The following is a 17,901-nucleotide window of genomic DNA, read 5'->3' as shown; positions in this document are numbered from 1 at the left end:
ATTGATTGAGATGAAAGAACAAGAGTCTTTTTTTGCTTCTATATCTTTTTTTTAAAAAAAATTCACATTTCATGTGTATGGAAGTTCTGTAATATTTTCTGCATGGTTCTGAAATTAGATCCGACATCAGCTCAAGGACATTGCCAGTTAAAGCTCTTTTCAGGCATTTTATATGTTAGTTCCATTGAAATAAATAGAGCTATGTAAGAAGCAAGTGCTTTGAAGTGGGATATTTACACTCCTCCCTCTCCCACCTCCACAAAGTGCAGAAACCAAACCAGTTTGAGGGTATGATCTCTATTTCTATCTATAATGAACTACCATGGGTTAGCGTATTAAATAAAATATGCATGCCTATAGAGTGCACAAATTCAGTTTGTAAAATTTGGGGGGCCACTTTCTCTGCATTGTGAAATAAGTAATACTTCTGAAATATTGTTCCTCTTCTTGTTTCCAATTCTCCTTACGGTTTATTTCCATGCTGAGAATTCCCAGACACTAGCCAGTCTACTGCTTGAAACAGCAGATTGAGACACCTACCCATGAACAGATCTTCTCAAAAGTACTTACTCTAGCCTGCCACTTGAAGTGACATGCTTGCTGGAGGCAATCTGTTGCTCCTTTGATGTCTGAACACAGATATCACAAGGAGCACTGCACGAGAATTAAGTAGTTTTGGAATGAGCTATTTGCTTCCCAGAAACAAAAGCGGTAGTCTAATCAATTACTTTACCTGGTGGGAAGTAGTGTTGCCTCCACCAGCTGAACTGTTCCAGCAACACATCCCACAGACTAATACTATCTGCTGACAAGGACAGATTCTACCTTAGGCCAATTGTCACATTGTACAACCAGCAGCTCCAGATGCTGCACTGGTGCAGGGACAGGATCAACACAGCTGTGTGTGACATATAAGGATGGATTGTGATGTCATCCTTATGTGCTGCTACTTATGTGCTCCTATCCTTATGTGCTGCTACTGCAATGCTAGGCACAGGAAGCATAAAGATTAACCTAAAACATACTGCTAGTCAGTACACAACCACCATAGTCAAGTCAACAACTAGCACACAACACACTAATACAATATACAGTTCGCTACACATACACAATACACTGGCCCACATACCGCACAATGCAATGTCCACACTGCAGTGTTGTGAGCATGCTCTTCCAGAACCACAAGAATGCATTTACACAATGGTAATCCCATTACTCTTGTGCAAATGCATTCTTTTGATTGTGTAAGAGCACAGTTGCGCATCTATGTGCTCACAGCATGGCAGTGTGTATATTCCATAGTATGTGGGCAGCTGTCCCCCACATTCCAAGCACATGTACACATATGGAGTAGGAAAAGCCATCACCACATTTTAAAAACTATTATTTTGTGCAAGTGCATTCTATATATGATTATTTCTTCATTAATATTCTGCCCTTCCTGCAATATACATGGTTTCCCCGTTTCATCCTATGCAGGATGATGGACATGGTTCCCCACTTTAATCCTCACAACATCTCTATGAAGTAGGTTCGACTGGGCCAAGCTCACTCAGTGAGCGTGGGGAATAGGAGATTTGAACCCAGGCCTTCCTAGTCAAGGAGGTCATTCTCATGACCAGCCCTACCAGGTAGTGCAGCACTAGCCCAGGTAGGGCTGGTAGAACCACTGGGATTGGGACCAATCCCTGCACTCCTTTGTTGGGGTAACCCAGGTTTTGTACCTGAGCTAAAAGTGAGGTAGAAGAGCATGTGCACGTGCCTTCCTACCTCACTGCCCAGTCGTGTGAAAGCTTGGGCTGCCAGCAGCCTGAGCTTCCACAGAGTTGGGCAGAAGGAGCGACCTGGCAGTGGGGAATCCCTCAGTGCACCACGCTCCTTGTGTGGTTCATTGTGGGATCCCAGAGGATACAGCTGGGTTCCCGCTGTCCTCCTTACCACTCCAGGAGTACTCACATGCCTATCAGCAGATCCGGGAGCAGCGCGGATTGTGTGGGGGAAGGCAGGTAAGCCCCCTCCCCAATCTTCCCCAGCCCCAGCAGCTAAGTGAATGACCTTACAATCTAGTCTAAGTGTGATGTAGTCTCTTCACTGCGTCACACTGGCTTTCAAGTTAATTGTACACCAAGCAAGGTTATCCCTTCCTTTCCCTTCTCTTCCCTCCCGTCCCCTCCCTCCCTTCTTCTCTGTCTTCTCCTCCTACTTATGTATACTGTCCAAAACTTTCCTAAAGGAGCAGAATATGAAAGAGAACTCAGTCTGGTTACTTTGTAAAGAGGACAACAATACATTCACGAGATATGCTACCCATCATGAACTTCCCCAGAATGCAGCCACAGTTTACTTTGGATTCCTTTTTCAGTGAAGTGTGTTCATGAGATAAAAATATTGAATGGAGCAATTGTACATAGATATTGAACAAATTCATTGATCTATAGATCAGCATATACTGCCATAATATGTCCAATGGGTGTTTATATCTAAGAACACAGTAAAAAAAAAAGACTTTGTGAACAACAAAGGTAACAAGCATTCTCAATATAATCTCCCTCTAGAACAGAAGTCAGCAGACTTTCAGAAGTGATGTGCCAAATCTTCACTTATTCATTCTAAGTTAAGGTTTCATGTGCTGACAATCTATATATATAATTCTCCTGGGTGTGCCCAGGAGAAATGCGTCCCGGCAGCCCAGCTGATTGGCTGGGCTGCAGGGGGCGCCTGATTGGCTGGCAGCACACCCAGGAGAATTCGCTTGCTGGGTGGCTGCGGAGGCAAGGCGGCGGGCCCAGGGCCGCGGCGGCGGAGCCCAGTGAGGCGGTGGGCCCAGAGCGATGGCGGCGGGCCAGGCCGTGGTGGCGGGGCCCAGCGAGCGGCGGGCCCAGCGAGGCGGGGCAAGGCGGCGGGGCCTGGCGGCGGGGCCCAGCGAGGTGGCGGGGCCGGGCCCGGCCGCGGAAGCGAGGCGGCGGGACTGGCCGGGCTGGGCCCGGCCGCGGAGGCAAGGCGGCGGGCCTGATGGCGGCACTCTGGGGCCGGCCGCGGCATCGGCGGCGGCACTCTGGGGCCGGCCAGGCCCGCTGGCGGCGGCGGCCGCACTCTGCCACACCGGAGACGGGGGGCGGGAGGAGAGAGAGAGGTAGCCTGGCCTGGCCGGGCCCGGCCGCGGAAGCGAGGCGGCGGGACTGGCCGGGCCGTGGAGGCGAGGCAGCGGGACTGGCCGGGCCCGGCCGCGGAGGCGAGGCGGCGGTGGCTGCACTCGGCCCCCGCAGGGCGGCGGCGGCTGCACGGGTCAGCTAGTACATTTTAATCCCTGGAGCCAAGTCAATTCACTCTGACTCAGCTCCAGGGGTGGTTTAGAGGGGCTTCATACTGGAAATTGGGGGCAACCCTGCACTGGGGTCCCGAAGGGTCAGAGGGACCATAACAAGGGGTTGCCATTCTTCCTGCTGCCCCCAATTCCCAGCATGACACCCCTGAAAACCAACCTTGGATTCAGGGTGAGTCAGCTGATTCTGAGCTGATTCAGAGAGAAATACCTCGCAGGATAAGTTTGCATACACACACACTGTGTGTGTGTGTGCACGCATACATACATATACACACACATATACATATATACACACACACAGAGTTGTGTGTATATATATATATGTTTTTGTGTGTGTGTGTGTGTTTCTCTTGGCCGCCCACTGTGGGGATTCGTGTTATTGTGGCGGAACTCTCGGAAGGTCGCGTGAGAGTTCCAACCACAGTAATGGCGGTGGTGGCCCAGCCTAGCCTGGGGAGGCAGCTGGGCCGCCAGGAGCAGCCTGGCAATGGATGTGGTTGGGAGGTGGCAGCAGCGGGGAAGGTGGCTGTGGCGGAAATTGAGGCAGTGGCCTGGGGAGGCGACTGGGCCACCAGGAAGAGGAGGAAGGGGTGGGCGGTAGTAGAGCCGCACAGCTGAGAGCAGCCCGGCTAGGTGGGAGGTGGAGCCATGCCAGGCCGGGAAGGAAAGCGCTTCCGGCGGCCAGGTACGAAAGAGAGCAGCCCGGCAATGACCGTGGTGGGGAGGTGGCGGCAGTGGGGGAGGTAGCGGTGGCAGAAATGGAGGCGGCGGCGACGGGGCCAGTGGCCGGGGCCGAAAAGCTGAGAAGACTAGGGCAGAAGGCAGGGGGAGGGCAGGAGAGACTGGGGCAGAAGGGGGGAGGGGGGACCGCCAGCCCCAAATAGTGCACAGATGCTCTGTGCGGGTTCAGCTAGTATATTAAAAATTCATTCATATATATATATATATATATGTATGTATATATATGTGTGTGTGTGTGTGTGTGTGTGTGTGTGTATATATATATATATATATATATATATATATATATATATATATATATATATAATCTAGCAATGTGAGTGCCACTCAAAATAATTCTGCGTGCCACTTCTGGCATGCATGCCATAGGTTGCCTATCCCTGCTCTAGAATGTACGTGTATAGGAAAGAGAGTTCTGTACTGAACTGGAGTGCTCTACCCTCGACCTCATCTTATACTGCAATTAAAAAAAAATTACTTGGCAGCTTCAGTATTGTAAATCAGCAGTTCTGAACTGTAGCACTCCAAAGCCTCCTTAGAGTATAGCATTAAATAAATGGTGATGCCATTCACTTACAAGGTAGTATGAAACTGTTTCTATGGAAGGTCTGCCTGTAAAAACAGCCTTCATGAAGCAGTAGGCTTTACGAAATGTGAAATTAAGGAAGCTTGGTCTTCAGTTACCATAGCAATAAACCTGTCTCAGGAAGGAAGGAAGAAAATGGAAATATCACAAATAAAAATGCAATATCCAATATGATAAATGAGAAGGGACACAACTCTGGCTTATGCCAGCTGTGGATGCCCTGGGGCAGTTTAAGGAAGTTCATAGAATGAGGATGTAATGATTCCTAGTATTTAGGGCTGCTAGGTAGGAACACAACAGAGATTTATCTACACCCAATTTTTTTCCTCTCCAAGTCACACAAGGGGTCAGAGAATCCCCCCTCCCTCCCACGAGAAGAAGAATCCTCCCTCCCAAAGATCCTCCCTCCCTTCCCTAAGAATCCTCCCTCCTTCCCACCCCACTCTCTCTCAGACTCAGGTATGTATTGGAGGGAGTGAACAGTCGCTTGAGAGAATCCAAGAGTTGAAAGATGCTGTTGCTGTTGCTACTACAAAGTAGATACCAACAACAGCCATTGAAGGGATGCTGTGCTGTGGCTGGATAGGGCCAGTTGCTCTCCCTGGCATGGATAGGGCATGTTAGTGTTTTCACCCATTATATCCTATGGATGACTATGTGGACAACTGAATATTTGGATCCGCATATCTGAATACAAAATAAGGAGGGGCAATCCATATACTGATAAAATAGTACATTCAAATACTAAATTGAAATACCAAACTGAATACTTGCGTGCACACACACACACACCCTTAGCTGGGGTTGGAGGAGATGAGTCACCTTTGATAGCTTCCCCCATTCAGAGAGGCCTCTGTAAAACTTTCAACCAAAGGCTCATATCAAGCAACATGAACGGGTCTTCCTCCCAGCCAATAAGAAATATTAGCATTCTTTCTTCAGACCCAGACACACTAACCAGGCATAGTGAGAGGCCGCTCATAATATCCAGTGTTTAATCTTGTAACAATATCTTGGTTTGTGGCTATTGAGTTCAGGCACTTTTGACCACACCTGCTGTTTATAATTAATAATGTGAAGCATGGATAATGTTGTTTCTTTGCCTAAGTAAATGCCTATTATATTATTATTTGCTAATAATAATAATAATAATAATAATAATAATAGGTAGCCCATGGCACAGCATAAAATCTATTTTGCAGCTAGCATGGCCTAATTTAATTAAGTCTGCATTACACCTTCTGCACGCAAGTCTCTTACAAAAGGCAGACTATTTGTTACAAACTATAGACTTTCACTCATGACCAGCTTTATGTCTCCACTGCCACTGTTGCTTTGTTTAACATCCATCCTGAATACGAATACAACAAATATTTATATACCACTTTTCAACAAAAGCTCCCAAATCAGTTTACATAGATTTGCAGTTAATTTATATACATAAAATGGCTCCCTAACCCCAAAGGGTTGACAATCTGAAAAAGAAAATAAGATAACCCATCCCACCCAACCACACACATTGCAAGTTAAGCATCATCCCCCTACACATAACACTGTGACACACACAGAGCCAGGTCTCACAATCAGTGAGATCTGGTTTGTGCAGCGGAGCGGGGAGAGCAGGCTAAGCCCGCTCTCCCCGCAGACTATCAGGGAGGGAGCCCTGTGCGGCCAGATCAGCCGCCCACATGATTGCTGGCTCTGTGACGGAGCCGGCGGGGGCTGGGGGGAGTGGGGGCCAATTGGCCCCCGGAAGCTCCAGCATGCCCTGCGCAGGTGTGCAGGGCATGCTGGTGAGACCCCCAGAGCCGTGAGGCGGCTTTTTGCCTCCCCTCTGGGGGTCTCCTCCTGAGTAGCCACGGCGCAAAGCCGTTCTGCGGCTACTCACAATTAAAAAACCCAGGTTTGCGGAGCGCTCTCTCTGCAAACCTGGTTTTAGGGGAGGGGTACTTAGGCGGGTTAATCGCCTGGGAGCCACCGGGCTTGCCGGCAATCCCGGTGGCTCTCACAATCAGGCAAAATTGGGCTAGGCTCCCCTAGCCCAATTTTGCTTGATCGTGGGAATAGCTCCACTGTATTTTTTAACATGTGGGTTCTTGAGGGCACAAACAGCAACTGAACTCACAAGAATGTAAGAATATAAAACAGGTATATATCTGCAAATATGCTTTAGTAGAAACATTTCAACACACAACTTAACTTATTTCCATCCCACATATTTCTTTCCCCACTCCCCACTTTGTCTATAAAGGGTTGACTCAATGTGCAGCAGCTGTGAAAAAGGCAAGTTCCATGCTAGGAATCATTAGGAAGGGGACTGAAAATAAAAATGCTAATGTTATAATGCCCTTATACAAATCTATGGTGAAGCCACATTGGATTACTGCATCACTACACCATGTCTTAAGAAGGACATTACAGCACTGTAGAGCTGGAAAAGGTGCAGAAGAGGGCAACCAAGATGATCAGGGGCCTGGAGCACCTTCCTTATAAGGCAAGGCTACAGCATCTGGGGCTTTTTAGGTTGGAAACAAGGTGACTACAGGGAGAGACTTGATTGATTAAGTGCCGTCAAGTCGGTGTTGACTCTTAGTGACTACATAGATAGATTCTCTTCAGGATGAAGAGACATGTTAGAGGTGTATAAAATTATTCATGGAGTAGAGAGAGTGGATAGGGAGAAATTTCTCTCTCTCACACACACAACACTAGAACCAGGGGTCATCCTATGAAATGAAGGCTGGCAAATTTTGGACCAACAAAAGGAAGTTCTTTTTCACACAGCACATAATTAACCTATGGAATTCACTGCCATGGGATGTAGTGATGGCCACTAGCTTGGATGGCTTTAAAAGGGGCTTAGACAAATTCATGGAGGACAGGTCTATCAATGGCTATTGGTCTGCTGGCTATAGGCCACCTCCAGCCTCAGAGGCAAGATGCATCTAAATACCAGTTGCAGGGGACCAACAGCAGGAGAGAGGACATGTCCTCACCTCTTGCCCGTGGGCTTCTCAGGGGTGTCTGGTGGGCCACTGTGTGAAACAAGATGCTGGACTGGATGCAGAGGTGCTCTTACCCCTGGATGTCCAGGCTGAAGTACAGGGCCTCTTCAGCCCCAGCCCCGCCCAATCCTATTTGGTCTTCTGGATGGTGTGGTCATTCAGCTGAGCATGATGATGCTTAATTTGCAGGGGAGTGGGATCTCCAAAGGCCTCTAGGTCCAGACTTCAAAATTACCTAGGTGCACTTCTGACTGGGTGGGCTTTGGGCCTGATCCAGAAAGGCTGTTCTTTATGTTACCCAATTGTGGCTGATGCATAATGCGGTATATAGTAAAACTCCACCTCGCATTTTTTGTTGAATCACCTATGACAGCCAAAATTGTCAGATAATTGGCAATATAGAAAAATAGTTCAACTAACACAAGTTTACAAGGGAGTGCAGAGAAAGGATAGGTTACAGTGAATTTGGACACTTAGGAGATAAAATGCTGTTTGTGAAAAACTATGTGCAGGTATAATCACTGCAAGGCATGGCATTGTATCTTTTACCTATAGGAGACTACCTTCACATAGGACAAATGTCATGTTTGAAACTCTGTAGTGACGTTTCTTTAAGATTTTTTTGTAAAGTGTTTCCATCAGCTAGCAAGTACTGCTCCATTTGAAGTCAACCTTCTCTCTCAAGTTGGTTTTTCTTCTTGAGGCAAGAAAATTACAATTTACATTGCTATATCCATGACAGAATATCCAATCACAAAGTGATGATTTTCTGCCATTATATTTTAGCATGGAAATACCCTAGTCCTGTAAGAGGGTTAGTGAAGAATGATACTTCTCTGTCTGTGCAGTTCTGGCTCTGAATCTTATCACACAAAGGTTACTCATCCATGGAGTGGATTACAATACCACATTTAGCCCCGGTAAGTAGGTAATCTCCTCAATAGGGTTTTCAGCATCTGTAGAGGATAAGGCTTTCTTCTTTTCTTTAGTCTTGTGCTCACAATGCATGAAGAAAATGAAACAGGAGAAACATTGTCATGTGAAATAGGATTTTACTCTATGTGTAGTTTTGACTTCCACCTGATCTTCTAGCTCCTCCTTCATTATGCCACACTGACTCTATGTATCATGGTTTTCCAGACCTGTGTACGGATGCCATGTGAGGGGAATACTTTGTTCAATGTGGTGATCTGGAGAATGGAAGCAAAAAAGTGATATGAAGAATGGAAGTGCAAAAATCTGAGCCACTTTGTTTTCATTCCTCCGTTCTTTAGACCTTGCCTACAAATTTAAGGTTTTATTCATTATTTAATACATTTATATCCCACTTTTCTTCCTGCATGGAACTCAAGGGGACACCCATGGGGTTCTTTGACAGTCACCTGTCCAGGCACAGACCAGACTTAGATCTCCTTAGCTTCAGCAAGTGGGCTGCATGCCATGTATAGCATATTTATCCCAGACCATGTGTTGGATAGTTTTCCTCCCCAGTGGGGATTTCTTACCCTACCAGCTTGGCATTTCAGTGCTAAATACAAAGTATGTGAAACATCACTAGCATAAAGGAGATACCATATTATAGCAATAGCAATAGCAATAGCACTTACATTTATATACCGCTCTATAGCCGAAGCTCTCTAAGCGGTTTATGGGGTTCTTTAAAAGCAACATTCCTCCATGTGGATTGTGCCTCCTTCCCTTTATACAGTTCCCATGGTCTACCATGTAGACTAATCGAAATCAGCCAGTTGTATGGCTTATGTGGCCTGGAGATACTGAATCAGGGCATCCTTCAGGGGCATAGCTATAATTGAGCGAAGGGGCTCAAAGAACCCAGGCCCTCCAGCTCTCGAGGGCCCCCCAGCTTCTCCCCTCCCTATTTTCTTCATTATCTCCTCACTCCAAGGGGCTGCCAGAGAGAGGGGTGAACATGGGCCTTCTCTCCCCTAGCTATGCCCCTGGCATCCCTGCATCACCAAAAATCCCAGTACACAAAAAGATAAATGTTACCAGCAATCCCACCACAGGGCTTATTCCCACAGATTCCTAGAAGAACACCAAGACTCTTGGTCCACGGCAGGGTATTAATAAGACATGAGATCAAGTGCCATCCTCTGCTTGGCAACAAACTGTGTTGGGGGATGTTACTGAGCATTCAGATGCTGCTTGGTCATTTGGATGCTGTTGCCAGGGCATTTCCTTTGCATTTGAGCAGCAAGTAGCATCCCCTCTTTGGACTGACAGTTTCAAAGGTTTTATCTTGGATTCAACAACACACAATTACATTTTCAAAATGAGTAAGCTGCACTTGTTGCAGAAACAGTTTTTTTTTAAATTTCCCTGAGGAAATTCTGCCACCTAGTGCCTGCTTCTTTCCTAAATCCATACACAGTGCAGCCAGAGAAAGTATAAGACCACCAAGCAGTAATGGAATATGATAACCTCTTTATGACATATAAGTATGTCAAGGCTGGTACCAGTTTCCTTCAATCTGCCTATAGCAGAACCCAAATCTCTTTCTTGAATGGGAAAACCATGTTTAGAGAGTCACGTTTTGTAATTCTAGAAAACATATACTATAGCAATTTCCCCTTATCACCACATTGGCAATTTGTCTCTGCTCTCATTAGAAGACTCTTTCACAAACCCTTCTATTTAGTCTTGCACCTCAGTGACTCAAATAATTTGTTTATATTATGAGAATTTTGACAACTACTAGCCTCCTTCTCTACGGGCATTAAATAAAAATGTGAGCTGACTCACTGGCATCCTGCTTACTCCTGTTCAGAATGTCAGAGAGGATCCTTCCTTCCTTCTCTCCTCCCAGCTGGCTGGGTAGTGCTCAGGTTCAGCCCACTCTACCTCACCCTGACTAACAGGCCCCAAAGTGAAGGGAATCTCACTAAGCATCAACCAGCCTGTCACAAGGAGAGGTATAGAGAGGGATGCTGCCTGACACTCCTCTCCTCTCTCTTCTCCCTTCCTTCCTGAAGCTGGGATGAAAATGAAAAAAACCTTCAATTAATGGAGCTTCGAGTCTTTTTTGGAATACTGCCCTCATTAAAAAGAACAGGGTAAAACCATAATACTCCTTTTCTCTATTTCCACCTCCCAAAAACATTCCTTAGCAACTGGGTTCAGTTTACCCCTAAATTCTTGGACAAAATCTGGAATTTGGTTTCCCATGGAAAACTTTGACTGGTGTGTGTGGGTGTTTGTGAAAGATACAGACAGAGAGAGTTAACAGATGAATAAGATAGAAATATTGTATGAATACATAAGGTGACTGTAGCAGGTATATATGTTACTTGATGTTTTTCAGCCAAGGGAATGCATGTGCATAACTGTGCATAAATGTGCAGTGGCATAGCAGTGTTGGTGGTGGCCTGTATTCAAGTATTGTCACCGCAGCCACTCCGCTTGCTCACTTGTCACCTCCCCCCACTTCTTCCCCTGACCCTCTCCCCACTCACATGCCACCTCCACAGCAGTTCCATTAAGCCCACAGTAGCCATGGCCAGATTGCTAAAGTTTGCCAGCTGCAGTGTGCTATACTTTATTTATCATATTTATATATCACCTGATATGTGTATCCCTAAATTATACATAATTTAAAACACAGCAATTACAGAACAGGATAAAACAATTAAAAATGTTATGATATAAAACAAGCAATTTAAAATTAATTAAAAGCCTGAGAAAATTGGTGTCTCTTTAGAGTCTTTTAAAAACATCTAGAGAGGGAGAAGCTCTTATTTTGACAGGGTGTGCATTTCAGAGCCCAGGGCAGCCACAGAGAAGGCCTGCTTTTGAGTAACTACCAAACGAGCCAGTGGCAACCATAACCAGACCACCTCAGATTATCTTAATAGGCGGGTGGGTTCATGACAAAGGAGGCGCTCACTTAACTATCCTGGACCCAAGCTGCTGAAGGCCTTATAGGTAACAACCGGCATTTTGTATTTGCTCGGAAACAATGACATCACAGCCTGACAACCTGGGGTGGGGGAAGAAGAGGCAACAGGGATCTGAGGTGAGGTGAGCAGGGATCTGAGAGGCAACAGGGTGAGCAGGGATCTGAGGTGAGCAGGGATCTGAGAGGCAACAGGAAGAGGCAACAGGGATCTGAGGTGAGGTGAGCAGGGATCTGAGGAGGAGAGGCAGTAAGCGAGTGGTGTTGGACAGCCCCTCTTCTCAGGTGGCTCATGTTAATGGGACACATCAGCTCAATTAAAGATATGCCACTGTGTGTAAAAGTGTCTACATGTAAACATGTCTGGGGAGTGTATGTTCTTTTTCTGCATAGAAACAAGAAAAAGGGCATGCTGAGAATGTTTAATTTTCCATAATGTCCCTACTGTTCTTTTGCCGCTACTACATGGTGGGGAGGGGGAGGAGCAGGCAGTGCGGGAGCAGGGGCCCAGCTTCACTTCTTGTCCTAGGGCCTACTCCAGCCTTGCTACACCCCTGGGTGTGGGAGAATTTTGCTTAATTCTTTCCTCCATGCTGATCCCCACACGCTAAATGATGTTTTGAAATGGCCATCAGTACTAGTGGGGGAGGGGGGAAATACAAGCAGCATACGGGTAGCTTTATAGCTCCATTCAGACATTACACTGTATGTGCACATAGGTGTCTGTGTACATGGACATGTGTTTGTATGAATGCATTTATACATGCATTCATTTTAAAAGTGAACCTGTGTACGGGGCCCCTCAAATGCAGGGTACATATAGGAAGTGTACTACGGTACATGCTTTGAATATAATGTGTGAATAACTGTACATGAATTAAGGTCTGTACATGCATGCACTCACTGTAGAGGGATTGCACATGCGTTGAACATAACTTGTGAATAGGGTTTGTGTTTCTCCCAGCAGGGATAATAGCTTCAAGGGTAGAAATTTAATTTAGGGAAACAGCATAAGCAGAAGGATTAACTACTCCTCCCCTTACCACTGCACCCTCAGTAAAATAATAGTTTGGCTCAATTCATTTCAGCAATTGGCATAACACCAGACATTATAATGTAAATAGAGGACATTTTGGACCTGATGCAAATGCAGACATTGCAGTCTTTGTGGAGACGGGCCTGTCTTGCAATATTTGTTTGTTTGTTGATTGATTGATTTTTACATTTACATCCCGCTCTTTCTCTGACGAGCTCAGAGTGGTGCACATGATTATTTTTTATCCTTACAGCAGCCCTGTGAGGTAGGTTAGGCTGAGAGATATATGACTCATCCAGAGTTACCCAGTGAGTTTCATGGTTGAATAGGGATTTGAACTTGGCTCTTCCCAGACCTAGTCCAACACTCTAACCACTATGCTATAGAAAATGCTGCAGAGCTGTGATTTTTAAAACTTTTTATGCATGACCTAGGGCTTTTCAGAAGCAATGCAAAATGCCAAGGAGTGATGTACCTCCACTACACCAATGCACACATGGGTGAGAGTACAGCAAAGGTTATTTCTTTATTTGAGGGAAATATATCCCATCTGTTAGGTACACAAGTCTCACAAGGTGGCTTACAAATGTGGCAATGCCACCATTAAACACAGGTGAAAACATATTTTGAACTAGAGATGTCAAGGCCTATTGCTTTTTCAGAATGTTGTCTATGTAATATGAAGATGTGCCATGTATGACCATGACTGAAAAAGATTAAATAATTATCATTCTAATTCTGTATAATCTAGAGTTACAGATAACTTTCAAATCCCAGATGCATTTTGGCTTTTGCCCCTCACTGGATGCACAATCATCCTTACTAGGGGAACACAGAGGCCTAGACCCTTTCTAGGGCCCTCCTTTGCTTTTGAATTGTTGCCTGTTTTCCTCTGGCCTGCTTTCCTCTCTGATCTGGAGAGTGGTGGATATATTATGCACTTTTTTTGGCCACTGTTCGTTCTGGAGATATGCTCTCATCTCAAGGAACTATTCCACGCTTTTCTCATGACTTCAATATTTCTGGAACATTTATGTCTCTATTTGAAAACGTACTGTACAAAAACTTTAATTTATTTATTTCCACTGTAGGCCATCCCCCTGCTCAACATTTTAAAGCTGTTCTCATGAGGAGCCCAACCAGGCTAGGGCTGCCTAGCCTGGGTTTGCTGCTTGTGTGGAGTGCCAGGATCAAGCCCGATCCCGGCACTGCCCTCGCAGATAGCCTGACTTTTAACCCCGGCCTTTAGCCAGGGTTAAGGGCGTGAGAGTGCCCTTAACACAGTGCCAGGGTTGCCTGTGTGCTTGGGCTGCATGCAGCCTGAGTGCACCCAGAGTGGGTGCCTAGAGTGCCTGACTCAGGGAGGAATCCCCCAAGGCACCGTGCTTGTCGTGCGGTGCATTGTGGGATATCAGGAGGCCGAACATCCTTCTCCCAGCCTCCCTGCTGCCGCACAGCTTGTGGCAGCAGTGCCCATCTGCAAGCACAGCACAGCAAGCAGGGTGCTGGCACAGACTGTGTGGGGGTAGGCAGGAGCGATCCTGGCTTCACCCTGTCCCTCCCCAGCTCCAAGAAAAGAGGTTGTGTGCATGACCTCATATTCTGTCATTTTGCTAGTCTGCATTTCTTCACCTGTTCACTGTAGCATCTTCTGGCACATCTGCTTGAGGATTTGCAAACATGGGTTATAAGATAGGGGTTGACTGAGAAACTTCCTTCAGCTCTTAGTCACTGACATGTTTTCTTTTAGAACAGCAGCACTAAAATCTTGTTTTTTAGAGGCACAGCTTAGTTTGATGCTCCCTAGTTTGGCCTTTAAAACCACACGTCCAGCTGACATGTGGCAAATTACTCAAAGTACTGTAGTCCCATTTAAATTAAAAGGACAAGTTAAGCAATGCCTAACTTGTCCTTTTAGATGCAATGTACTTTTAGTTGTAAAGTACTTTGAATAATTTCCCTCCTCATGTCAGGCTTCACCTCTAAAATTATATCTTTACCAAGGATGTGACCAATAAATTTGTGCATGCTGTTGAAAGAACTAAAAATGAAGAAAAAAGAAAAGGAAAAAGAAATAAAATGACAACAAAAAAAGTTTTAAAAACATGGTCGGTCATGATGATCTTTGCCATTGACATGTTCTCTCACTGTAAGAATGATCTGAAGTATTCGCTGTGAAAATGTTTCCAAACATAAAGGACCATTTCTATATTCCTGCAATGGGTAATTTCTAATTCTTCTGGGGTAAAAAAAATGGGGTAAAAATGCCTGTACAACAAAACACTGGTCATGGAAACTGTTACTGAGAGATCTCATAGGTATTCCTGTACCTACGCGGGTATATCCTAGGAGGCTTTTCTTGTACACATAATATAACAGCAGATATTTATATTGCTAGCAGCAGCTCTTATAGTTGATTCAGTAAAGATTTCTGGCACCTAATCCATTACTGGCCTTCTATTAATCTCCAACAATCGATCTGCATTTTTATTCAATCTGCCCCAGAATTAATAAAATCTTGCTCCATTTGCTGAATTCCAACAAAAACTGTTTTGGACTGTTTTCTTGGACTGCCACCTGAAAACAAAGGCTCGCAGGCTCTATCAATGTTCTGCACTGAGAAAAAACCCACAACACGTTTTCAACAGATTCCACTCCGATAATGGTTTGACACTATAAGGTAGAATTTTAAAAAGTGCTCTGTGCACTCCAGTTCTGTGTATAAATTAAGTCATGTCTGGATAGACTTTTGGCGAGATTTTGATACCATCCAAAGCCAATTCAAGAATAGATCTCTTAATTCATGTAATCATGAAACTACAGTGATCTGTAAGAAAGCTGAGAGCAATCATTAAGAAACTTACTTGCAAGTAGGTTCCACAGAAGTAAATGAGACATTTCTGAGTAGACATACATAGGATCACAGTGAGCAGGGACCAGATTAAATTGTGTATTTATTATTTACATTTATATAACACCTTTGTTGTGGAACCCCAGGGCAATGAACAACAAATAAAAAACAATAAACTAATAAAACAATCATAATTTTAAAATTAAAAATACACTCAAAATAAACGATGACAGCTGTGACCAACTAAAAGGAAATCTGGAGGGCTACTCATTGGCCAAAGTCCTGAATAAAAAGGGCAGTCTTCAGCTTCTGTCAAAAGCCTTGGAGTAAGGGAGACTTCATCCAAGAACTAGTTCCACAGACCGAGGGTAATCACCAAGAACTGCATGTTTGACAAGTGATTTTCAACAGGTGTCAGAGAATGGAGCAGAGTCCTCCTGGATGACCTCCTCTTGGAGCAGGTGGTCCTTAAGGTACCCAGAGCCGAAGTAATTTAAGGCTTTAAAGCTAATCACCAGCACCTTAACTGTACCAATGTGTGCACTGTGGACAGCTTCAGATGTCCATCTGGCTGCTGCATTTTGCACCACCTATAGTTTCCAAATACTTTTTAAGGGCAGCCTCACAGAGTGTATTGCAATAACCCACACGTAACATGACTAAGGCATGGGTAACAGAGACCAGATGAGTCTCCTCTAATGGGTGCAGCTGGTACACCAAATGAAGCTATGCAAAGACACTCCTAGTCACCACTGCCACCTGTGTTTCTCTTGGAGAAGCACTGAATCCAGGAGGACCCCAAAGCTGTTAACTTTCTCCTACAGAGAGATCACAACCCTGTCTAAAACAGGCTGAAACTCACATTCAAGTCAGGCCTTCTGCCACTCCAGGGAGGGGGGAAAGTGGGGAAATAGCAATTTAAATGGTGGCAAATGTACCCGCAGCTGGTATCCGGAATGCTTTGCAGGGCAGGGGTGCCCGACCCAGCATCTCACAGGGAGGCTGCCCCACCCCATCTGTTCAGTTGACCTCTGCATGTGCACAGGTCAATGAAGCAGCGGGGATGGAGCAGTCTCCACGTGGGATGCTGAGTCAGGTGCCCTCATCCTGCAGACCATTCTGGGTACTGGCAGCGGATAGATTTGCCACCATTTATAGTGATATTTTCCTCACTCTCACTCCCCCCCCCCCAGAAAAAACAACATTAAAATAAATATTTGGAGCAGCTTTTCATATTTCAATATCTCCTTCATTACAATTAGTTCTTGCTATTAGGACCTAAGAGCTAGGTTCCAAGTTCCCTCCCTGGCAGCATCTCCAAGATAGGGCTGAGAGAGATTCCTGCCTGCAACCTTGGAGAAGCCACTGCCAGTCTGGGTAGACAATACTGAGCTAGATAGACCAATGGTCTGACTGAGTATATGGCAGCTTCCTATGTTCCTATGTTAAATGGAACACAGATACTTACCCAATAACTTCAGTGTGGCTGAAAGATTTACATAGCTGCCAAGCTAATTTAAATTGAAAACTAGGTTTGTCCTGTTTGTAACAACAAGATGACTCCACTGCCATCCGATCTTCTCATTAGTCCAGAAATGAGGCAAACTCCTACACTTATTTCTTATATAAAAGTGCTTCATCTTAAGCAGTCCAACTGCAGTTAAATGTAGGCCAGTTCAGAAGTGTACAACATCCAGACAAGGTGGTCACATTGTAGTTTCCTGTTGAATTGTTTGCAGTGGCACTGATGGAGAAGGGAAAGAAGTTTTAAGAATATAATCAAAGATAAGTTAGAACATTTTATAACAATTAGGATACTTTTGCATAGAATCTATGGTTTGCCCAGCTTATATAGCCTCAGCTCTTTGATTCCCTGAACCCTGCCCCTGTTCAAAGCAGTGGTTGAAGTTAAAAATAAAAAAGACACACAAGCAATTGGTTTTTTAAAAAGTAGAAAAGATGTTTTAGCAGATAAACATGCCAGTCATTTAATTTAAAAAAAGAGAGAAGAAGATCAAAACTTGCTCTACGCATGAGTAGAGGAGTAAATATTGGCATGGGATATGGAGCCAAATCTGAATGATTTTAAATGCGTAATAGTAGGGAGAGGTACAGCTTGCCCAACAGCAGAAAAACTGCAGCAACCGCTGTAGGACATGCCCTTATTTTCTGGGTCTCCCCCACTTTAGTCAGTTCCCGACCTTTTAACTTCTGTGGCCAGATTTGTCTCCTCCAACCTCTGTCATTCTAATAGCACCAAATTTATTGACTGCCTGCCTGATATATACAGTACATCCCTAGGTGGTGTATACAATCCAAGTTACAATGTAAAAATATAAGACTTGGCCCTCAATGTCATTTTTCTCTAAGTAGTAAAATTTTTTACTACTTTGCAGAAGCTTCACTATACAGTATACCAATGTTCTGCTGCTAAAGCATTCATC

The 17,901-nt window shown here is 45.0% G+C and overlaps 1 protein-coding gene across 1 annotated transcript in view; it reads right to left on the bottom strand.

The window, feature by feature from the left end:
• Window positions 1-16,707: 16,707 nt before the first annotated feature.
• Window positions 16,708-17,901, bottom strand: part of SLC28A3 (solute carrier family 28 member 3) — a 101,627-nt gene continuing 100,433 nt past the window's right edge. Inside the window, exon 18 of the mRNA XM_053293077.1 lies at window positions 16,708-17,201. Within this exon, the coding sequence (XP_053149052.1) occupies window positions 17,099-17,201 (103 nt within the window). The 3' untranslated portion in view covers window positions 16,708-17,098. The remainder of the gene's footprint in view (window positions 17,202-17,901) is intronic.

The sequence above is a fragment of the Hemicordylus capensis genome, chromosome 2, assembly GCF_027244095.1.
Source record: "Hemicordylus capensis ecotype Gifberg chromosome 2, rHemCap1.1.pri, whole genome shotgun sequence".
NCBI classification, from domain to species: domain Eukaryota; kingdom Metazoa; phylum Chordata; class Lepidosauria; order Squamata; family Cordylidae; genus Hemicordylus; species Hemicordylus capensis.
This window is presented reverse-complemented; position numbering and strand designations above follow the sequence as displayed.